This window comes from Gymnoscopelus braueri, assembly GCF_963280865.1.
Source record: "Gymnoscopelus braueri genome assembly, chromosome: 3".
Classification (NCBI taxonomy): Eukaryota; Metazoa; Chordata; class Actinopteri; order Myctophiformes; family Myctophidae; genus Gymnoscopelus; species Gymnoscopelus braueri.
This window is the reverse complement of record NC_137612.1, coordinates 53,760,104-53,784,475: the sequence shown is the minus strand read 5'-3', so window position 1 is coordinate 53,784,475 and position 24,372 is coordinate 53,760,104. Positions and strand designations below refer to the sequence as shown.

The window sequence follows — 24,372 nt, the reverse complement described above, 5'->3', positions numbered from 1 at the left end:
GTGGCATGAGTTCAGCTCTGGGTTCTCCCTAGGTTGGCAGAGGGAGTGTAGCACCCAGGATTACTTAGACAATTGGCACCGGGTGAAAACATGGGGTTACAAAATCGCGGGATAAAAATGTAGAATACATTCAAAAAAGAAAACAAGAGATTGTAACTAAATAATAACTACATTGGATCCATTGGATTACATTTCCTGAAGAGTAAATATTTTAGACATACAAGGTTTCAACCCGACCTGCAACGGCACATAAACTACACAGCATTGGTTGTCAAAGTGGGGTCTGGGGACCCCCAGGGGTACTTGGGGGCGGGTACCAGGGGGTCTCCAGCAAAAGTAGTTAATATAGTGTCACAATCATTTGAACCACTTTAACTATTATTTTATACTTTAGCTATTTAAAAATAGCAGATCTATTAAAAAAATAGCAGATCTACAAGCTCATAGCACGGCACCGAGTGCCGCGCTATGAGCTTGTAGATCTGCTATTTTTTGAAAAATCTTGCAAATGTGTGCAAATCTTTGAATATATATATATCTTTTAAAGCGAACATTCTCAACTCAAATCTGTGCTTCTGGGTTTCCCTGGAACCATTATTTTTGAGATGGGGGTCCGTGGCCAAATACATATCATTTTGGGGTTCCTTGACATGAAAAAGGTTTGAGAACCACTGTACTACAAGTATGTTTGGCCGGTGGGACTAAACAGATTGCAGCATGCTTGTTTTGGCAGGCCCCGGCTATCTGTCTAAACAGGCAAGTTGAATATGGAGGACAATGCTAAATGACGAGCTCAGCTTATCTGTGTGTCCTAGCATTGGTCTACAATGTGGGGAGAGTTGGTGGAAGAAGTAACAGAGCATTTTGTCGCTGTCGGGCAGAAACCTCTTATCTCCGCAGTTTAACTTTTTGTGTTTTATTTTTCTCGTAAATTGACTTTTTAACTGCCAGAGTATATACGACTAAATAAGGCCCAGACTGCCAGCGATTTTTAGATTTTCTTGCCTTTACAAGTGGTCACAGAATATTTATCTCCAGTATGATCGATCCCCTGATGGTTGCTAATCACGGAGGGTTTCACTGTGCTTCCGCAAAAAAAAAATCATCGTGACCTCCCGTTCGCATGTTAATATACGCTGTTAAAAATAGCATGTCTCTGCAAAAAAACAAACAGGAGCCGAGATACAGGTTTTTTAAGTACTACGTTAACCTATAAGTAGTTAACCTATATATATATATATATATATATATATGTATATATATATATATATATATATATATATATATATATATATATATATATATATTTTTTTTTTTTTTTTCTTCAAAAACTCGTCGTTGGCAGTGTGGGCACTGGCAGAATTCGACGAGTTATCTCAACCATAGCAGTCAATGAGTTAACGCCCTACTTGATCATACTACAGTGTCACACGAAGGCATCAAAAGTAGCAGATCCACAAGCTCGAAACGCGGCTCGAAACGCAGCGCGTAGATCTGCTACTTTTGCCGTTTTTAAATTTGAATCCTGAAAAGTACGTTTTGGACATATGAGGTTTCCACCCCGACAGAGACGATTTGTCAACTTAACGACTCTTGTCGCTGCGTCCTATCCAACCTGACACATCGTCCTGTGTTCAGCTGTGGGAGCCGGTGGCTATATTATCAACCACAGATAAGTGGAAGACGCAACCTCCTTTTCTAATATTAGATCGATATCAAGCACAAATGTACAGTACAATACAGTACAGTATGTCCTGATTGTGCACAGCCAAAACCCTGCAGGGAATCACATGAGATTACTTGTTATCAGACACGTCATGATACAAATTACTCATGCCTCTATGAGGTACACAGCTTAACATACAGTAGACTACTAGTGTATAACAGTGGTTCTCAAACGTTTTAATTTCAAGGACCCCGATAGTTTTACTGTTTTTACTGTTGGTGCTGCTATTATTGTTTTTGCTTGTATCTCTCTCTCTCTCTCTCTCTCTGTGTATCTCTCTCTCTCTCTCCCACCCCCCCTCTGACACGGTCGAGGTACATGTAGATGGCCGCCCACCCAAGAGCCTCTGCCAGGAGTAATTCAATTCCACTAAAATTCACTTCACTTGGATTTCTTATAAATACCCAAAAAATCATGTATTCAACGTAACTACATTATTTCTCATGCGCAATTATGACATTTAGACAATTAAATTCAACTGAACATACGCAATGGTACGAAATGGGTCGGTGGTCCGAGGCCAAGTCAAAGTCAATTGTGTAGGCCAGGGGTCTTCAACAGGGGGTCCGGGACCCCTAGGGGGTCCTCAGAGTTACTACAGGGGGGGCCAACAAATGTTTGTGTGATAGGATTTTTTTTTTTTTTTACATTAACCACTTGAACCCTAGAATTCCTTTTCTGAGGGAAACATTAGCGGCAATTAGCAGATCTACAAGCTCAGCGTTGTGAGCTTGTAGATCGGCTGTAGTATTTAGTTTTAAGTATTGAGGGTTTAAGTGGTTAATTGTCTGAAAATACACATTAACATGAATCAAACACTGATGATAGTGCTTCATCTCTCTCTCAGTTAAGGGGTCCTTGGCCTGAAATACGTTGAAGACCCCTCTTGTAGACTATGACTGTGAAACTTCACTGGACCGACTTGCTGGTGAGCTCTCAGCGAGGACGCAGCACACAAACCATACTGCAGCTAAATAAATGCAGGGGTGTAAAGTAACTAAAGTACATTTACTCAAGTACTGTACTTAAGTACAATATTGAGGTATTTTTTACTTCTACTCCACTACATCTCAGAGGCAAATATTGTACTTTTACTCCACTACAATTATTTGAAAGCTTTAGTAACTAGTTACTTTGTAGATTTTGATTATTATAACAAAACATACATTAACCACTTCAGCCCTATATACATTTCAGCCATTTGAAAATAGCAGATCTACAAGCTCACAATGTGTCGCGATGCGACACATTGTGAGCTTGCAGATCGGCTATGTTCAAAATATTTGTTTGAAAACGTGAAAACTTGTGAAATGGGACATTCTGCATAATGAGCACTTTTACTTTGGGTACTTTAAGTACATGTTGATACCAATACTTGTACTTTTAGTCAAGTAAAATTTTAATACCTTACTTTTACTTGCAACAGAGTATTTCTACATTGCAGTATTGATACTTAAGTAAAACATTTGAGTACCTTTTCCACCACTGAATAAATGCGACGGTGGTGATGATGACTCACCTGTCCCCAGGGTCCGACCTGCCACGAGGCACACTCCTGCTGCAGGCACGTCTGCACCGACTCGGGCTTGGACGAGTCACAGAAGCGATCGTCCAGGCGGTCCTCTCCGAACTGACACCACGTCTGCCTGTGTTTGTAGCCCTTCCCACACGTCACCAGACACTGCGAAGAAGGCAATAAGCACACCGTTTTAAACATTCACCGGAACACAGCTTGCACACTGTAGCAGTAATACTTCATAGACTACACTACAGTACCCATGATGCATTGGCTGTATGTGACTTCCTAGTTACTAGTTAACTTGTTGACGTTACGTTACTCCATGGCGTCCCGTCTCCTTCATTATACATGGCGTCAGAAGTGGGATCCGAAGCAACACAGCTTCTTTAGATAAGCTGACCCATGACAGAAGAGCATTTGGTGTGCATTTGGGAGGGGGGGGGTCTGAGCCTTTATTGGATATCATATGCAGCAAATGTTCTGTTGGTCCAGGAACCAAAGTTTGGGGACTTTGCTGTCAGACATTAGAGCCCATGTAGTCTCTCGAGCTCTGGACTAGTTGGCTCTCACCAATTTCAAACGCTTCCACCTAAACAGTCTGTGTGACGGAAGCGCTGAAAATAGCCCCCCACCCCACACACACACTTCTGTTTTGTCTTTGCAGTCACGCAAATTTGCCTTAAAGGTAGATCAAATTAATCGAAGCGTGTAGCTTAGCAAAGAAATGAAAATTCGAAAAGATATTTCAAAGATATTTTAAGATATATTGTGGTGAATGGGAATTGACGAACAGATGGCGGCTTCCGTTGGTGGCTTTCCGGATGCGTAGTTACAGACTCTATATGGCATTCAGAGATCGAGGAATAGTTGGCTGGCTTAATTGAGAGACTACTAGAGCCCATATGGTACATGCCTTAACCGCGCGGCTATCAGGTCGCCCGATATAATTTGCGACATTCCTAAAATGGAATTGTCCGGTGGGAATTCTGCTGTCATTGAAAAAAAAAAGATGAGTTTTGTTTACATTATGTGAGTACAGTGCATGTGCACACAGTAAAAAAAAGAAGTGTTGGTTCAACTAAAAAGAACAGTGTAACCCCCGAGACTGTACAGATGGAACCAAATGGACCCTTATGGGTCCATTTGGTTCCATCTGTACAGTCTCGGGAGTTTCAATTGACACTCTGGATTTTGCAGGCGTATACAGTGCAGTGTGGGGTGTTTGTGTTTAGGAGCACTGCATGGGAGATGAGAAGTATTTCTGGAATGCAGCCCAAAGCCTAGCAAGCTGCTTGTGTCCAGATCGTGTAAACCGTGCAGCAGCTAAGTCCCATATTACCCTGTAAAAACCACTGGTTTCCCCCAGTAAGATGTTGCACTGGAGGGTACAAACTAACTAAAACATACAGTATATATAATCACACACATACACATTTGACCCAGAATCACTGCACCACTGCCTGAAACCTATTTACATTTCTAGCTGGAAAAGGCTTCTCTTTACAATGAGTGTATCCAGCTACGTAAACACCAGCAGTTCTTCATCACACAGACTTATATATCGTCGATGTCGGCCAAGAAACCTCTTATCTCCATTTTTTTTTTTTTCGTAAATTAAAGCCCTACTTGATCATACTACAGCGTCACACAAAAAAAGCAAAAGTAGCAGATCTGGAGCTCGAAACTTGTCGATCTGATACTTTTGCCATTTTCAAATTTGAATCCTGAAAGCTAACAGTTTTGGGACATATGAGGTTTCCACCCGACAGGGACGTTATATAACCCCAACTGTGGAATCAGAATCAGTGGTTATCAGAGTGGGGTCCGGGGACTCCCCTCCAGGGGGTCCTTGAGGGGGGGTTCCAGGGGGTCCCCACTGCAAAATTAGTTAATATAGCATCGAAATCAGTTTGACCACTTTAACCCTATTTTATGCTTCAGATATTCAAAGAATAGCTGGTCTACAACAAGCTCACAACAAAACTGCAAGTTTTGAAAGATTTTGTTGAAAATGTTGGAATAATTTAGATTTTTTTTTTACACATGTCTGCTCATATGGGCTTCCCCCCGGTACAAAATATGATCAGATTGGGGCGTCCGCAGCCAAATATATAATTAATTTAGGGGGTTCCTTGACTTTTTCGAACTACTGGTTGAGTGAGTGAGTGAGTCTTTGTTTTAAAGTAACACATTAAAAGTTTAAACATTAAATTTGTCTTAACTTAAAGGACAACTTCACCCATTTTCAACCTATCTTCTCGAAAGCTCATGATAAAATGGTAAAACAAAAATTCACTCGGTCTGTGTCTCATAGGAGGACTGTAGACACTTCAGAAACCCGCCTACCAGTGACATCATCGTTAAGCAGGTTCTTATTTTTTTTAAACAAGATTTTTTTTTTACGTGAGAACAATGGCTTCCATTATAGCATGCTAACTTTCCAGGAATCTGCAGTTTCTATTAGCTTGGATTCACAATCAATGATGTCATTGGTAGGCGGGTTTCTGAACTGTCCACAGCTCTCCTATGAGACACGGACTGAGCAGACAAGAATGGTGCCATATTATAATGAGCATTAGTGAGGACCAATTATATGAAGATAGGTTGAAAATGGGTGAAGTTGTCCTTTAATAATACATCATTCACTCCACTAAGAATTCATGGCCACACAAACTGCTGTCAGCTAGCCTCCCAGACAGAGTTCCAGTGGGACAGAGAAATCAACCGACAGAGAAAACAACCTTATGATGGTCTAGTCTCCCTATGCAGATACCTTCCTTCCATTCACACTTCCTTATGTAGATTGTACCTGGCATGGTTTTACCTGAGGTGGATGTGAAATATGTGTTATTGTTGTTTTCTGTTTTTTTTTTACCTTCCCTTATTGCACAAACTAGCCTATTGAACAGGTAGGGTAAGTGATTTTCCTTGGTTAAGATAAGGGTTAAATAGCTCTATATTGTGATAGTACTCATTGCTATAGAGTGTTTGTTCAGTAACAGGAGTCTCCATGTCTCACCAGCTCTTTATTAAACAGAAAATGCATTTTCAGGCAGAGGAAACCAATTTGATCCAATCTAGAGAGAGAACTCACACAGGATACTGGATAAACAAGTGAAATTGGAAGTGATGACACAAAGAAATGAGCAGACAAAATTGGAACCGGAACACTATAGAATTTAAGCTGATAAATGGGGACTCTCTCCTGATTGGCTGACATTTTGCCACCCACCTGAAAATGTTTTTTTTTAATAAAGTTTATTAGAGAACAGGAGACCCCTGTTACTGAACAAACACTCTATAGCAATGATTACTATCAGAATATAGTGCATTAACCTTTTAACCAAAAAATAAACTACTAAACTACTAACTACTAAACTTTTTTTTTTGTTATAACCACAAAATATCACTTACCCTAGCTTTAAGAACACTGTACCTGCTGCTACTTTTCTCATGGCGGCTTGTTACGTACACACCTGCATATGATGCTAATGTTTCTAAATATTATGTACATACCAGCAATCACATACGCTATCCGTATATATGTGCATATATATGTATTTGTTTATTTAAATGGTTTCTATCCCACATTTATTTCTCTTTGCTCTTCCGCTCTCACTCTACCTCTGTCGTCTCTTCTCACTGAAATACAACAAAATGATGGAATGCACACAAAAATATTCACCCACTTATTTACACATGTAAAATTGTGACACTAAAAGAGAAGATCTGATTGTGAACTTGTGTAACAACACATTAGGACTGACCTCAGACCAGTCTCCGGTCTTCCATTGTGGACAGAGGAACTCGTTGCAGGGTTGGACGGCCAGCTTGTCCGTTTGGCTACATTTGCTCTCGTCTCTCTCGGCGGACTTCCCGCACACTGCCCCTCGATGGCGGGTGCCCCCGCCGCAACTCTTTGAGCACTGCAACAAAAATTATGTTAAGAGACAAATACGTTACATTATCCCAGCCAGCACGCCCACATGGGACCCATATGGGTACGAAGTGTACGTGGGCTCGAACTGGGCAAATTATGAGGGTCCCATATGGTTTTCATATGGGCTAACATGGGCATGGGTTGGAACTTGGCGAGCCCATGCCGGGCCCATAAGGTTTAGATATGGGCTAACTGTAATTGTCACTATCAGGCAGAAACCTTGTATCTCTATAATACAACGTTTTATATTTGTGTCGCACAAAAGGTAGCGGAAATATCCAATGTACAAGCTCACAGCGTGTGGTGACTTCTGAACCGATGCGTTGTGAGCTTGTAGATCGGCTCTTTCCGCTATTTCTGAATTCCTTTCCAGAACAACGTTACGTTAAAGAATATCGTCTCTGTCAGGTGGAAACTTCATATGTCCAAAACTGTTACTTTTCAGGATTCAAATAAAAAAATAGTAGCAGATCCTTAGCAGATCCGCAAGCTCAAAACGCGCCGCTTCGCGCCGCGTTTTGAGCCACGTTTCGAGCTTGTCGTTCTGCTACTTTTGATGCTTTTCTGTGACGCTGTAGCATCTATGATCAAGTAGGGCATTAATTTCCGAAAAAGTAAAAAGTTCGAATATGGTGATAAGGGAGTTCTGCCCGATAGTGACGATATACAAGCTTTAAGTCCAGCTCACCTCTGTCCAGGAGGAGTACTCCCATCCCCCGGGGTTGCAGTCTCCATGGCACGCCTCCTTGTCCTCGGGTTTGTGCTGGTTGGCACAGTAACGGTCGTCGACCTTCTGGGTCTTGCTCTCGGTGCGGCTGATCTTGGCACAGTCGATCTCCAGCGTGCGGTAGCCCACGCCACACTGGGCCGTGCATTCACTCTTCCGGGCCACGTGCCACCTGGGTGTCAATGGTCAAAGGTCATAGGTGCACTCCCCAATACTCTCAGAGAAACCCCCCCCCCCCCCCCCCTCCCCTCCAAACCCTCAAAACCCACCTGTTCGATATGGCTTTCCCCAGCTAACTCCACACCCCCCTGTCTCACCATTCCACTGTTTTTATAACAAATATATAATAATATATACAATTTATATAGCGCTTTTCTGAGGACTCAAAGTCACAAAAAACAGAAAACAAAAAAAAACAACTTTAATAGGAAAATAATAGTTTAAAAAGTTAAAAACATTTTTCCTAAAAAAGTTGATTTTCTTTTGTTGTTTTCTTCCCCCCCTCCCCGTGTAAAGCATATTTGGTACTTAGAAAAGCACTATATAAATTTGAGATATTATAGGTGAGGGAGGGCCGGGATAAGGCTATACTGGTGGTTCTCAAACTGTTTAATTCCAGGGAGGGACCCCCAGTTTGGCATGCCATTATTAGGCCATGGACCCCCATAACTCTGAGGGTGTGCAAATGGAATCCATTTGCACACTCTCAAGCGTTACAGGCCTGAAAGGGTCCATTTGGTCCCTTAATATCAATAACAACCCGGACCCTAGTTTGAAAAACAGCTGGGCTAAACGGAGCCCTTCTGTCGAACATAACAGGTTGGTTGGGAGCGAAGGCGATGGAAATAACATGGAGCGATCACAAAGAAAGACATCGAAAGTAGCGTGGCAGGACATGCAGAGATAAAGAATGACAGATCCTCAGCACAGAGACTGACTGGTAGATAGACAGTCAAACCAACCTGAGTTCACATTCTGTGTTGCACGGCTCAGTGATGGCAAGCGGCCTGGCCGTGCCGTGACACCTCTGATCGGACACCACCACCCGGTCCGACTCTCTGCTGCACAGGATCTTACGCTTGCGCTCTCCTGTAAGGACACAAGAAAGACAGGGTGAGGGTCTCTCTCCTATAGGGATGGGACGATAATCGTTATTATCGTTTATCGTGATAAAAAAAAACGCTCACAGTAGTCGTACCGGAGATTTTTTATCGTGAAATTGTCCTCCGTCATACACTAGGAATTAGCTTTTGTTGCGCTGCAAATTCAGTACCACTTAAACTAGTACTTGATAAAACAAACCTGTAAAGAGTGCAGATCTAAATCAAAATAGCAGATCTACAAGCTCACAACGCGATGTGAGCTTGTAGATTGGCTATTTTTGGCAAACGTTCCCCAAAGAATAGGGCTTCCGGGGGTTCAAGTAGTTAACAAAAGTGGCATTTTAAGAGTTTAAGCATATTTTTTGTTAATCGCAATAATTTTTTGCCACAATAATCGTGAAATTTAATTTTCATATCGTCCTATAAGGACACAAGAAAGACAGGGTGAGGGTATAACGCTAATGCTGCGTTCACACTAGCAGCTACAAAAGATGCAAAGCGACACAGCGAATTTGTCGCTGCATCGTTGTTGAAGTGCCGATCAACGCGCTCTGCGGCATCCGACAAGCCAGACAAATCTTAAGGAAAATATCGTTGCCCGACAGCAACGATATATACAGTGAGTCAGATGTAGTGGAATAGAAGTATAAAGTATTGGGGACAAAAATAAACATACTCAAGTAAGGTAAAAAAAAACACCTCAACATTGTACTTAAGTATCAGTACTTAGTAAATGTACTTAGTTACTTTCTTGCTTCTGCTCGCCTCCCTCATTGACGTCGCTGGATTAAATCACAGGACACTCTATAAGTGAAGGGTCTTCAACGTTTTTCAGGCCAAGGACCCCTTAGCTGAGAGAGAGATGAAGCAGGGACCCCCACCACATGTTGTATAAAATTAGATTAAACTCTTTCACCCCCTGTTGGAGACCCCTGCCCTACAGTAAGGCGAGAGAGATTTCCAGCTCATGTAAGTTCCTAGAAACAGATTCTTCTATCAGAACCGCATGGTCTCCAGTTTTACAGCCAAGCGCAAGGAGAGCTTAGCGGGCAGCAGCGCTTGGCAAGAGAGCTGTCATAAATCAGGACAGTGCGGAGGTGTTGAGGCCCTTCAGCGCTTAGTTGTTTAACCATGATCTGCCGCAAAACCCATGAGAAAACTTCGGGGGGTTTTCTTAAGGGACTCATTGTTGGGCAAATCTTTGAATATATATTTTTCACAGCGAACATTTGTAACTCCAATCTTTGCTTCTGGGGGTCCCTGGAACAAAATATTTTACAAATGTCCGCTTAAAAAATATATATTGAAGGATTTGCACACATTTTCAAGATTTTTCAAAAATATTTTTGATTAGCCAAAGAAATCTTAAAATGATACAGATGCGTTCCCGGTCTTAATGGGTTAAGCGTCCAGGTGCTGAATGAAGAAAAAAAAGACTTTGGTGTCTGGTCTTTAACACAGGTTTTCGAGTGTACCTGCAAACACACCTCCTCAAACACACCCACATTGTGACGAGAACGTCGCCAGTTAACACCGAAAGGGTCCACAAGCGGGTGGCACTGTACACACAGTTCTGTGGACGGTTCCAAAACCGATGGTGGTCTTAACGTGGACCTGTCAACTCATTTTGTTCCCACGTCTCCTCTGTGAAAACTCTCTCCCATCTTATCTTCGCCCCTCATTGGTCATTTTTTCATTCGCCACCTCCATGCTATTGGGTTGTCAACAGACAGCTTATATGCATATACTATAGTACAGTTTGTCATATAACATACAAAAAACTGTACATATACACGATATGAAAACTGTTACTTTTCAGGATTCAAAGTCAAAAGTAGCATCGATATACATATATTTTTTTAATTTCAGGTGGTTGGTAACCCTGCCTCCATGGTTTCTGTGCCCTCCCTCACCTTGGCAGAGGCGGCTGCACTCCTGCCATGGTCCGTACACATCCCAAATGAACTGCTGGGGCTTGTCCTCTATAGGTACATTGAAGGAATATCTGACATCTGGGTTGTAGAGGTTCCCCACTGACAGCACCTACAGGGAAAGAGGATGACCACATTATATCACTGGTTCTCAAACTTTTTCGTGTCAAGGACCCCCCAAATTGATATGCATTTGATATGCACCCCCCCCCCCCCATCTGAAAAGGTTTTGTTCCATACAATGCCATTCAATTTTTGGGCGGTGAAACCGCCCCTATATGTGAGGTTTGGATATTTGCACCCCCAATCCTGCGCTGTGATTGGCCACCAGTGTACCCCCCTAACCCTGCACCGTGATTGGCCAATCACAGTCTATTCAGGACTGTGATTGGCTAGTGAAACATGACACATGTGCATAGCCCTATAAAGACACCGCCCACTTCACGCTGGGTGTGATTTTTCTTAATTCATTCAAAAATAACAGATGTACGTATTGTACATCTGCTCACGCTGTGAGCTTGTAGATCTGCTATTTTTGAATAGCCAACATAATGGATAAAGTGATTGTGATGCTGTACTAACTCATTTTGCTGGGGACCCCCTAGACCCCCCCCCCCCCCCCCCCCGAAGGACCCCACTTTGAGAACCACTGCATTATATTACTGTCAAGATCATGATTTTAGAATTGCCGTTGTTGTTGTTTTTCCAGTGTCTTGCTACGTAGACAAACGTAGACAAAATCACAGTGGGCAAAGATTTTGTCACTGTGCTCTTGAATTTGTGACAAAGAGATTCTCATTCAAATGAGGCATGAAGTTGTGGCATGTAAATTCAAGCAATGTAGAGCCATAACTTTTCCGTGGTTTGGCGCTATAAATATAAATATCTGGCTTGACAAAAAGCCCACAATGGTTTCACACCATTCTCTGTCCATTCAACATTTTTTGCCGATAACATGATAAGACACCACTTGTAGTAACCCAAAGTTGACCTTGTGTAATATCTTTTCTGTTCCTAAAAAGATATACCGAGCAATCTACGTTCCTACTCTCACCTATGGTCATGAAGTGTGGGTCATGACCGGATTACAAGCGGGACAAAATGAGTTTTCTCAGACGGGTGGCCGGCCTCTCCCTTAGAGATAGGGTGAGATGTTCAGTCATCCGCGAGAGACTTGAGTTAGAACCGCTGCTCCTTCACTTGGCTCCTTCACTTGGAAAGGAGCCAGCTTAGGTGGTTCGGCATCTAGTACGTATGCCTCCCGAGCGTCTCCCTAGGGAGATCCTCGCTGCACGTCCCACTGGGAGGAGACCCCGGGACAGACCAAGGACCAGATGGGGGGGATTATATCTCCACACTGGCCTTGGAACGTGTCGGGATCCCCCAGGAGGAAGTGGCTAATGTTGCTCGGGAAAGGGAAGTCTAGAGCTCTCTGCTGGAACCGTTGCCCCCGCAACCCGATTCCGGATAAGCGGTTGAAGATGGATGAATGGATGGTTCCTAAAAAGAATGAAAAATTAAGGATGCATTTACCTGGACAATGATTTCCTCCGCGATGCGTTCGGTACAGTTAATTCTCTCGACGACGTGGTCAGATCCGCTGTACTCGATGACAGCGTTTCCCACTTTGATTTCCCTTTTGAACATGCTGACCACAAACTCTCCGTTCAGCAGAAACTCTGCGCGGCCATTTGCAACAGCTAGTGGGGGGAGAGAGAGGAAGAGAAGAACATCACTCTTTCTGATATACTGTAGAGTCCATGGTCAAGCACGCATGGATTAAAGTTCTCAGTCGCCATGCACGACTGATTTCAGACATTTGGATTCAATAGAAGCCAGGCCTGTCTTCTATGGGAAGCATGTTTCGCAGCGGAAATAGTCTATCTACAAGCTCGTAGATAGAGTATTATAGTTATAATTTTTATTAGAGCAGGGGTCTTCAACGTTTTCAGCCCAAGCACCCCCTAGCTGAGAGAGAGAGATGAAGCAGGGACCCCCTCTATATTGTATAAAATTGTGTTTTAGATTCAACTTTTTTGATTTACGTTTACTGTTCTTTTTCCCCTCTACAACTATACCTCCAAAAATAGCCGATCTACAAGCTCACAACGCCTCGCAGCGCGAGGCGTTGTGAGCTTGTAGATCTGCTATTTTTGGCTAAAGTTCTCCCCAGAAAAGGGATGCTAGTGTTTCAAGTGGTTAAGGTAAAAAAAGATCATATCACACAAAGATTTGGCGGACCCCCTGTAGTAACTCTGAGGACCCCCCTATTGAAGACCCCTGGATTAGAGCATTTGAAATGGTCAAACTAGCAATTATGTTCAGAAGCATAAAGCCTAAGTCTGTGATTTCCTCACCTGGTTGGCAGTATGTAGAACAGCAGGAACAAATATTACTAAAACATCGTCATTTTATACATTGTGTTAATTGTTTAGGAAACAGCGTTAGTGTGGGGTTTCACAAATCGTACATTAGGACTCTGTACAAACATTTAATTTATGCTTTAGTCCATGCTGCACGCACATTTATTTTTTTTAAGTGTGGAGGTGCTGGAGAATAATATATACATTGAAAAGAAGAGAAGCTCCGCACACCGCAACTTTGCTGTCGGGCAGAAACCTCTTATCTCCACATTTGAACTTTTTGTGTTTTTTCGTAAATTAACGCCCTACTTGATCATACCAAAGCGTCACACAAGAGCATCAAAAGTAGCAGATCCGCAAGCTCAAAACGCGGCGCGAGCTTATAGATCTGCTACTTTTGCTGTTTTAGAATGTGAATCCTGAGAAGTAACAGTTTTGGACATGTGAGGTTTCCACCCGACAGAGACGATATAGGAGCTACTTTCTACCTGACTGCACTTGGTGACATTTGATACAAAACTACATCACAGAGCTTTAAATAGCTTTACTAAATCGGCAAAGAACATATACATATATAACATATTACTGTATTACAAACATTTTCCTAATATCAAGCCCACTGGTGATGCTATCTTGATGCAAGTCGGGGCTACAGTATATAAATATGACAGTCGCTCACATTTACCTGTGGACTGTGACAAGGCTTCCCCAGCACTGCAATGTCTGTTTAGACAGATGCTAGGTTCATTTTGTTTATCTGGTATCCTGATCCTGATTGTTTACCTCAACTGATCTCATTCCCCCCAGATTCGGACCAAACATGGGGATGAATTCATTCTACTATTACGCCACCACAACGTGGAACGCCCTACCAACAGCCATCAGCCAGTGTGACTCCTTACCCTCCTTTAAAAAAACGCCATAAAAGAGCACCTGACTGCAATTTGCAACTGGACCTAGACAAGTCTTCTAGCCTGCCAAAAGAAATTCCCCCTCACAGTTTCTCTGTAAATATGCTTTCACTGCTCCAAGTATTGATGATTTCTTGTATAGTATTGTATGTCTATGTCTTGATGAATTGAATACACAGGACCACAGTGGAAACAAGCCCTAAAGTCCTTTAGCATTATTGTACAACTGTACCTTTGTACTCTTTGCAAACTGTTAATAAAGTATTCAATTAATCAATCAATTCTATTTATGTGTTCAATTGCGTCGTTTATTGCAAGTCGCTCTGGATCGGAGCATCCCGCTAAATGCCTAAATTGTAAATTGTAAATTGTCTTGGTGTAAATGCTATTTTCTTTTACAGTAAGGCATACAGTAGGCAAGCCAAATCAGCCTAATTGGGGCAAAATAATCCTCCATTCCTGGAGCGGTCCCACACAGGGGCCCTCCTGTAGCGTTCAGCAGCCAGTCTGCTGCGGTGCACATACTCACCCTAATGCGATTATGGAGCTAATTTCCTGCCTTTCCTTGTCATTTCACACATCACGCTAATGTGACCACAGGGACCGGTCACCTCTCGGGCCCCTGACTGACACACACTCACGTCACGCACACACACTTCAAAACACACCAGACACGGTGGACACACACACACACACACACACACACACACACACACACACACACACACACACACACACACACACACACACACACACACACACACACACACACACACACACACACACACACACGCACACACTCACACGCAAACACTAACTAACACTAACAAAAAAACTTGACAAATTACTCATCAGAATAAGTTGCAGTCACACTGTAAACTCCCAAGTTTCAATTCAACTCTGAGAGTGTAAATATGGACGCATAAGGGGTCCATTTCTTGACACTCTCAATGTTAAATTAGTACTCAGGACTTTCGCAGCGCCAGTTTTTGCTGTGCACAGCACACGCCCCAAAACACCCACCCATCTTACCCATTCATATGCACACACACACAAACACACCTACTGACCTCCGTGGAATGATACCCCGAGGGCAATCTAGCTCATTACCGTATTAAGATTCCACATGCCAACTCCCAACTGTAGCCTCGCATGACATTTAAACACTAATAGCTGACACAGCAAAACGTAGCCCCGCACACACACACACACACACACACACACAGCACACGGGCACACAGACCACACACGCACACAAACACATGTGCACACACACAGAGCCAAAAAGTCATGCATTGTAAGCGTACACACACACACCCACCAATACAAACAAAAGAAACCCTTTGACCTGAAGGGAATGGTTGTACCTAGAGGCCTATCTTGTGTTGGGACTCATTAGAGTGTGTTAGCGTGTATGTCAACTCCTTGGCTTTTTATCCTACTTGGCATGCTCCTGGTCTACCAGCTGTCTGTCTGTCTGTCTGCTAGAATAGCAAAATAGTCTCTGTCGGGTGGAAACCTCACATCGGGATTCGAATGAATGAATAGCGACATTAGCAGATCTACAAGCTCGAAACGTGGCGCGAATGTGGATCTGCTACTTTTGATGCTTTTGTGTGACGATGTGGTGTGATCAAGTAGGGCGTTCATTTACGAAAAAACTGTTCGAATATGGAGTTAAGAGGTTTCTGCAGGACAGCGACGAAATGTGTTCAGATGGCAGAGTCTACCTGGCAGAGACACTATCTAAGGGTGGATTGCCCCAAGTGTTAGGGCCTATATTGTTTGTTATCGTTGCTGTCGGACAGAATTCTCTTACCTCCATATTATTATTTTTTGTGATTGTTTCGTAAAGTAACGCCCTATTTGATCATACTACGCCGTCACAAAAAATCATCAAAGGTAGCAGATCTGCAAGCTCGAAACGCGACGTGAATTAAGCGACGCGTTTTTGAGCTTGTCGATCTGCAATTTTTGAATTTGAATCCTGAAAAGCAACAGGTTTGGACATAAGGGTTTTCCACCCGACAGAGACGTAATGCATGTTTGTTTCGGCTTAACCACTTGAACCCCAGCATGCTGCCATACTGCCCTCTTGGCCATGGTTTCTCTTGAAAAAAAAACAATTTTCAAAATCTCAGTGAGTCGTCACCTGGCTAAATAAAGGTTTAATAAAAAATAAAATACCAAAAAGTAACCGATTGCAAACAACACTTGCTTCACTGAAAAACGCTCTCCAAAAAAACGAGGGAATACAGAGAACACTTCAAAGTCTTTTGAAACTCCACTCAAAGGTGAATGAGTTCATCAGTGGGAAATAGTTTGCTTGGCACATGGCCATGCGAGTGTCTTACCGAGGTAGTTGTCATCCTCCGGTTTCCCTGAGTAGCTGTGCTGACGCACATCTATGTTTGTAGCACCACTGGGTATTCGCACCACTTCATTATAGCCTGCAAAGGACATAAATGAATGGAATGTTGTAACTTTGTTGTTGTTTTTTTGGGTTATCAACTGTTGGTTTTCATGTTTTCCCCTAGTTAAAGGTGCTGTAAGTGATTTTTTTCTTTTTTCTTGTTTAAATGTTAAATAGCTCTATATTCCCATATCAATCATTGCAGTAGAGCAGTGGTTCTCAACCGGTGGTCTGGGGACCACCAGTGGTCCTTGAGGGGGTTCCAGGTGGTCCCTAGCTAAATGATGGAGTAACCAAATGGTGGGGTAACCAAATGGACCCATATAGATCTTTAACTCTTGAGAGCGTAAAATTAAACCAAATGGACCCTTACGGGTCCATTTGGTTTCATTTTACGCTCTCAAGAGTTAAATGATTGATTGACTGCCAGACTTATTTCAGATTTTTTAGCAGTTTTATGCCAGGGTTTTTTCATTGAAAAAAAAAAGTACTCAGGAGCCGAGATACAGCATTTTTAAGTTTTAAGTTAACAAGGAAGTGGATAGGACTCTAAATCTTCAAAAAATCATATCTCCTTGGTCTTTGGGTCTTTTTAAAAAAAACGCATATATGCGTTCTTGGCAAGCAAGTGATGGATTCTAAAGAACGCAAAGAACGCATATATGCGTTCTTGGCAGGCAATGTGTTAAACATCTGCATTACTTAATTAAATCATTGTTATTTTGATCAACATTTGCCTGTTATCTCTCCTATTGGTACCAACATCAATACAGCATGGACAAAATCTCATCCAATGGTAACTAAATATTGTAAGCTTTGGGTCTGCAAGGCTAAATCTCATCAAATGGTGGTTCCGTGGCTCAAATGCCGAATAAATAATGGACCTTGATATGAAAAGGGTTGAAAACCACTGCAATAGAGCAATAGAGCAGGTTTTGTTTTGTTTTTGTTTAGGGGGGGGGGGGTAATAGTGCTTAAACAGAAGCTCACCGTAGCGCACGATGTTGAAGGTGCCCGCTACCGTTTTGCAGGAAGAGTTGTCCCCTCCACACACGCCACACTTGTCCCTCCTGGCTTTAGAGTTTAGCACATGGTCACAGCCCGCTTGCTGTAGGGGGAGTAGTGTGGATAAACAAGAAAAGGAAGAAATGAAAAGTGGAAGAATATAGGGAAGAAAGTAGGAAAAGAGGGAATGAGCGAGAGAGGGCAAATGTGTGGAGAGATACAGGGAAAGTGATACCTGTAGGTAAGTGTGAGGAGTATTAGGTCTAAGGACAGTACGGTGCAGTAGATCAGTGGTTCTCAAACCTGTGGGTCATGTTTTTTAGTGATTACGCTAGAGGGCGCTCTTCGCCAACCTATGAACGATGCCTTGACTTCCAGAGCAGGATAGAACCGAAAATGACATCATCCCAAAAAAAAAATCATCCCGGCGTCCACTGCAACGTTATCAGATTTAGAAAAACTCGTCTAGCTCGGATTTCTTCTCCCAGATTGCGTTTTTTGGTGAATACGAGCTATATTCAACTGCCGATAACAACAGAATGGACGATCGCGGTTACAACGTTTTTGTTCCTGTGGAAACAAGAGAGATTCCGGGTTGGAAAAAAAAGATTGCTGGGTCGTCAGAAAGACAAAAAATAAGGTAGAACCGGCTGGCAGTAGCGGAAGAATTCATTAATTACCGGTAATACCTGGCAATGAATGTGTTAATACCTAAAAAGTTCCGTTCAAATATGATTATTTTGGGGGGGTCACGGCCTGAAAAGTTTGAGAACCACTGCAGTAGATGAGAGTGTGAGAGCCCACAGGACACGCAAGCATAAGAGCACGGACGCTGATTTTCTTCCGCTCCATGAATGCAGCCGTTCTCACTGGCCGCGCATGGACGCTCCACTCACGCACGTGGGGAAAAATATCCGCTCTAGGTGGGGGGGGGAAAAGGGTGTCCTCACGCGTATTATCATAGAAATAAATGTTGTGGTTCCACAGATAGAAACCCATTCATTTGTCTCACAGACATTTCTGAAAATATTTATATAAATTATTGTTTTAAGCCTGGAACCAAGCCATCCAGGCTCCTGGTGAATCCTGGCCATAAAACATTTGATTCTGTGTAAAAAAAAAAGTTTAATATTTAATTATACTCTTTCAGTGCCAAGAGTATTTTCATAAAGTACTCCCAAACTGCCAGGAATTTGCGTTTTTTTTTATTTTTAAATTTTTTAATTTTTCATTCAAATAAATGATCTGATTGGGGTTTTAAACCCATAATACAGTTCTACCAGTAGAGAGCAACAAATCGACACATTGATGATCTCGCTGGCTCACTCGCCCCCTCCCAAACAGGCTCAAGTCATATCCGGTCAGAACCGGATGTTGACATTTTCGATAATCGTTGATCGGGCTAAATTACGATGCGATACACGACTACGATGACTGATCGTCACCCAGACCAAAGAGAGTAGACGTGGACCTCTCCGTTCGCTTTTTATACCGTGTGAAAAACCGTGACTTTCCCTATTCTGGCCGAAAATCACCGGAGAAAAACAACGTGACCCGGAAATGAAATTTTTTTTTTACATCCGGCTCCGGGTGAGTCTGATGTAGTCAGGAAGCGAAAGTGATCATGAAAAATATACAGAATAGCGCGACCACAGTCAAAAGTAAAAACTCAGGATTTCTCGTGCTGGCACTGAGGGTACTCGGGAAAAACTCGGGATATGTCGGGGCGTGGCACTGAGAGAGTTAAATACTATATATATACTTTAATAAGTACCCAAATATTTTTTTGCACAGATTCAAATGTTTTATGGTCATGATTCACCAGGAGCCTGTATGGCTTGGTTCCAGGCTTAAACTAATTAATATAAATATTTTCAAAAATGAATGGGCTTTCTATAAAGCCAGACGTCCCGGTTCTTCCAGGATTGGCGGGAACAATCGCGTCAAACAAACCTGCACCAGTGTGTGGATGTTTTGGTTTTTTTTGGGGTGGGTTTCGGTGCGTTAAGAGAATTGATTTGCAATAAGTGCAACAGCATGAAACAGATGTTTATTGACAAACCCCGATGCTGCAGCTGGCACTAAGCTTTTCTATGTGTTTATTTCCTATGAAATGTTGTTCTTGGAAAAGAGGGTGGAAAAAAAGAAGAAGAAGAGAAAAGAAAACCACATCAAACCCAATGACCCTCGGAAATAGTTACACAAGAGATTATTGAGTTATACCCATATCACTGACACACATCTGAAATGAATTCCCCCTCGCAAAACCACCCTTGAAATGGCATCCAAGCTGTTCCATATGTAATTGTCTGTAGTGCAGAACATGTTTATATAGAGGATGAAGATATGTGAATCTTTATGAGGAGGTAAAGTAACTAAACCAGCTGTATGTATGTACGCTGCTATGCATCAGCTTCGCCGAAGGTTTGATTTAGATAAACATAATCGTCTCTGTCGAGTGGAAACCTCATATGTCCAAAACTGTTACTTTTCAGGATTCAAATCCAAAAATAGCAAAAGTGGCAGATCCACAAGCTCGAAACGTGTCGCTTCGCACCGCGTTTCGAGCTTGTGGATCTGATACTTTTGATGCTTTTGTGTGCCGCTCTAGTATGATCAAGTAGAGTGTTAATTTTAAAAAAAAACTCAAAAAGTTAAAATATGGAGATAGGAGGTTTCTGCCCGACAGTAACGATATACAGTCATGGCTCCGTGCTGTTCCGTGCTGTTCGGGTCATGGACATACTGTCATGCTTGTCACTTGTGTGGCTAATGTTCGATAATGCTCTCTGGGGGGGGTTGATATAAAAAAAGGTTGCGGCATGCTCACCCTGCACAGGCCTTGGACACAGATGTCGTTGGTGTCGGGTCCACACGGCGTGCCATCGATGACCCGGTCCCTGAGCTGATAGTAGGCCGTGCTGCCGGCCACCCTGCAGAACAGCTTGCACCTGTCTTTCATCAGGACTGACGAGACAGACAGACAGACAGACAGACTTTAAGCAACTTTAAGTCCTGAAGAAATTGTCCAAATGTGACGTGACATTGTGTTCACCGTTGTTCATTCTCGAGGATTAAAGGGATAGTTCACCCTTAAAATGACTTTTTTTCGATCTATTAGTCACCACATGGAGACTTGAATTCATGGATATTTTTTTAGTTTTTGTCGCATTCCTAAGCCAATAATTTGATGACCGGCAGCGGTTCCGGTAGGAAACACAAAGAGTCTCCTTTGTATCTCCTACCGGAACGGTTGCCTACCGATCCACTGATCATCAAATTATTGGCTTACAAATGCGGCAAAAACAAAAAAATATCCATGAAATCAAGTCTCCATGGGGTGACTAATCGATAGAAAAAAGGTTTTTTTTTTGGGTGGACTATCCCTTTAACCACTTAATTATGCAACAAAATTATGCTCTTCATTGTACGGCAAATAGTGCAAATAGGAGATCTGCAAAGTCACAAAGTGTTGCGTCATTGCAAAGGCATTGTGAGCTTGTAGATTTTCGCGGAACGTTTGCCTATTTTTTTTCAGAAGGTTCGCCTATTATGAGCATGACACGGCCAGAGTAGGGACGCTAGGGCAGTGGTTCTCGAAGTGGGGTCCTTGTGTGAGGGGGTTCCAGGGGTCCCCAGCAAAATTAGCTGGTACAGCATCACAATCACTTCAAGCACTTTCTCCATTTCTATGTTGGCTATTCAAAAATAGCAGATATACAAGCTTGCAGCGCGACACTTCGTGCCGCGCTGCAAGCTTGTACATCTGCTATTTTTGAATTTTCTTTTGAAAAATATTTTTTTGTGGATTGTTTTTTTAACACAAATCTTCTCTTCTGGGGGTCTCTGGCATACAACAATTTCAGATGGGGGGGTCTGTGGCCAAATACAATTCAATTTGGGGGGTCCTTGGCGTCCCTGTCGGTACATAACTCGGACGGCGCTGAGTAGGCTCAAGCGAACTTCGCAACGGGCTGTATTTGAATTTGACAACGGCCCCCACCGTTGGTAGACGAGAGGTAGTTCCGCGTTCGTCACAGAAGCGGGGCGTGGTTATAGCACAGGCGGTATAGGCTTTGGTATGTCGCGTCCTTAACATGAAAAAGATTGAGAACCAGTGTGCTAGGGACCGGGTTCATGTGGTTAATGCAACGCTGCAGGGGTCTGAGGTACAGGAAAGGGGAGAGGGGGGGGTGATCCTCACTTCCGCTGTACTTGGGCACCCAGCGCACGTTCGGAGGTAGACCGTTGATGTTGAACTGCCTTCCGTCGAAGCCAGTGCACTGCTCCTCCCTGAAGTCTTTCTTCTGCTTGGAGCAGGGCTCGGAGTTACAGGAACGGAACTTCATCCTGCGACCCACGCAGTACTTCCCTCCATTCCTGGGCCTGGAGCACACACAGGATCAATGAACTCATCTGATCACGTGTTGACTCGTCAATCAATCAATGAATCAATCAATGAATCAATCAATCAATCATTGATTGATTCCAGGGGGTCCCCAGCATCACAATCATTTTAACCACTTTATCCATATATACGTTGGCTAGTCACAAATTGTGCCACGCTGTGAGCTTGTACATCTGCTATTTTTGAAAATCTTTGAAAAAACATTTAAAAAAAATTGGAAACGTTTTTTTTTTTTTTTTTTTACATAAATCTACTCTTCTGGGGGTCCCAGACACAAAACCTTTTCAGATGGGGGTCCTGTGGTCAAATACATATCAATTTTGGGGTCCTTGACACAAAAAAGTTTGAGAACCACTGATTTTAAGCATCATCCATCCCACAATCCATCCATGCATTCATCTGTCCATCCAAATACTTCTTGTCAAAATCCTCTTTATCCCACAGATCTACAAGCAGGCCATGTCCAGCCTCCCCCCACTGACCCACCCAGCCAGGATGAAAGGCACCATGACCTAATGTTTACCCACAAATCACCTCCATTAAGATCTTCCGTCACAAAGCTTCGCTAAACGCTAGCTATGGAAGGAATTCTCCCCCAATTCTCCCTTGATCTATCTATGGTACATTGACTAAAAGGCAGGCAGAGGAAAAATGGAGACAAGGTCCAGGAGATATGCGCGACTACAAAGAGAAAGAGGAGGGCTCCGTGCATGCTTACACGGGTCGGTTGCACTCGCGGGCCGCCATCTTGATGCCCCCGCCGCACGTCCGCGAGCAGGTGCCGAACGGACTCCACGCGCCCCACGCCCCCTCCACGGGCGTGGCATCGTGCTCCTTGACGATGCACATGCCGTGCTTGCAGTGCTGTAGTGTACGGAGCAAAGAGAGAAAGAGAGGGATATATTTTATTTCAATTTATTATTTTAATGCAATTTATTAGGTTCAAGCCACAGTACACAGGATCATAAATCAATATCAATTCTGCTCAGACAGAACCTACTTTTTGTGACATTCAACATTCAATGCTACACTTAACCCATTTATACCGGCAACTATACCTTTCAATCCGGGAACCCCTTTTGGGGTTGTTGTTGCTATGTATAGTAGCCTATATAGCAACATACATTTTTTGTAATTTTTGAATAAATAGTTGAAGCTTTTCAGAAAACTTAGGTCAGGATTTAGAAGGCGTTGTTAAAATCGGCCTTAGGTCTACATGGGTTAACCATACTGAAACAAATAATTACAAAATATTCTAACTAAAAGACATTCAGTGGCAACCATTGATAAATGTATCCAATGTGTTGGACCCTGTACCTCTACTGTTATGTTGAGAGAGGGAGAGAGAGAGAGAGGGAGAGGGAGAGAGAGAGACCGAAAAGAAGTGCACTCACTTGTTCTCAAAGTGGGTTCCGGGGACCCCCAGGGGTCCTTGAGGGGGTTTCAGGGGGTCCCCAGTCAAATATGTTAATATAGCATTAAAATAAGTTGTCCACTTTAACTCTATGTACATTGGCTTTTTGAAAAGAGACGATCTACAAGCTCACAACGTGTCACGGTGCAAAGCGTTGTGAGCTTGTAGATTGCCTATTTCCCCCCAAAAAATTGTGGAAAAAAATGAAATATATCGGAAACGTTTCAACAACACGAATCTTGCATCTCAATTTGAGGGTGGTCCTTTGACGTGAAAACGTTTGCAATAACGAAGGAGATAGAGAGAGAAAAGAGAGGAAGGAAGCAGGATGAAGAGTGAGCAACATGAAAAGCTTTGGGTCTTTGGAGCTGGCAACACATCTATCTGTTCACATGTCTCACATTCTGCTTTGATGGTAATCTGGGAGAAATTATACAGAGCAAGCAAATGGAAAGAAAGAGAGAGAGAGAGAGAGAGAGAGAGAGAGAGAGAGAAGAAAAGGGAATTTCACTGAGCACTGCATCTGTCTGGCCCAGAGGACAGGAAAATAATCTGTGTGCACATGGTCAATAAATACATTCTTGGGTTGTAACAGTTGGATCCTCTTAAAGCTCTCCGGCAGAGAGATCAACTGACCAACTAGTCTGACTGACAGCGCTTGGTTGTGGTGCAGTACTCGCATAGAATGGGATCGGACACTAGCGTAAACAATCCTCAGTTTGAACAGTGTTGAACAAGTGTGTGTGTGTGTGTGTGTGTGTGTGTGTGTGTGTGTGTGTGTGTGTGTGTGCGTGTGCGTGTGCGTGTGCGTGTGCGCGTGCGTTTGTATTATTCGAATTTGAGAAATAGATGTTGCGAGGACCATTTTCCTGGAAAAGAAATCGCTGTTTTATGGTTGGAAAATATTTGGGG

The 24,372-nt window shown here is 42.9% G+C and overlaps 1 protein-coding gene across 2 annotated transcripts in view; it reads right to left on the bottom strand.

The window, feature by feature from the left end:
- The window catches only part of adamts9 (ADAM metallopeptidase with thrombospondin type 1 motif, 9), a 111,509-nt gene that overhangs the window by 64,173 nt on the left and 22,964 nt on the right, over nucleotides 1-24,372 (bottom strand). Inside the window, exons 12-22 of one of the 2 annotated variants that reach the window (XM_080423264.1) lie at nucleotides 22,765-22,910; nucleotides 21,843-22,024; nucleotides 20,469-20,605; nucleotides 17,624-17,741; nucleotides 16,575-16,670; nucleotides 12,480-12,646; nucleotides 10,929-11,058; nucleotides 8,875-9,001; nucleotides 7,874-8,084; nucleotides 7,013-7,171; nucleotides 3,246-3,407 (exon numbers count right to left, since the gene is read on the bottom strand). In XM_080423264.1, coding sequence (XP_080279390.1) covers nucleotides 3,246-3,407; nucleotides 7,013-7,171; nucleotides 7,874-8,084; nucleotides 8,875-9,001; nucleotides 10,929-11,058; nucleotides 12,480-12,646; nucleotides 16,575-16,670; nucleotides 17,624-17,741; nucleotides 20,469-20,605; nucleotides 21,843-22,024; nucleotides 22,765-22,910 — 1,635 coding nt within the window. Of the gene's footprint in view, nucleotides 1-3,245; nucleotides 3,408-7,012; nucleotides 7,172-7,873; nucleotides 8,085-8,874; nucleotides 9,002-10,928; nucleotides 11,059-12,479; nucleotides 12,647-16,574; nucleotides 16,671-17,623; nucleotides 17,742-20,468; nucleotides 20,606-21,842; nucleotides 22,025-22,764; nucleotides 22,911-24,372 lie in introns of those variants that run through there. The other variant, XM_080423263.1, reaches the window with a different exon arrangement.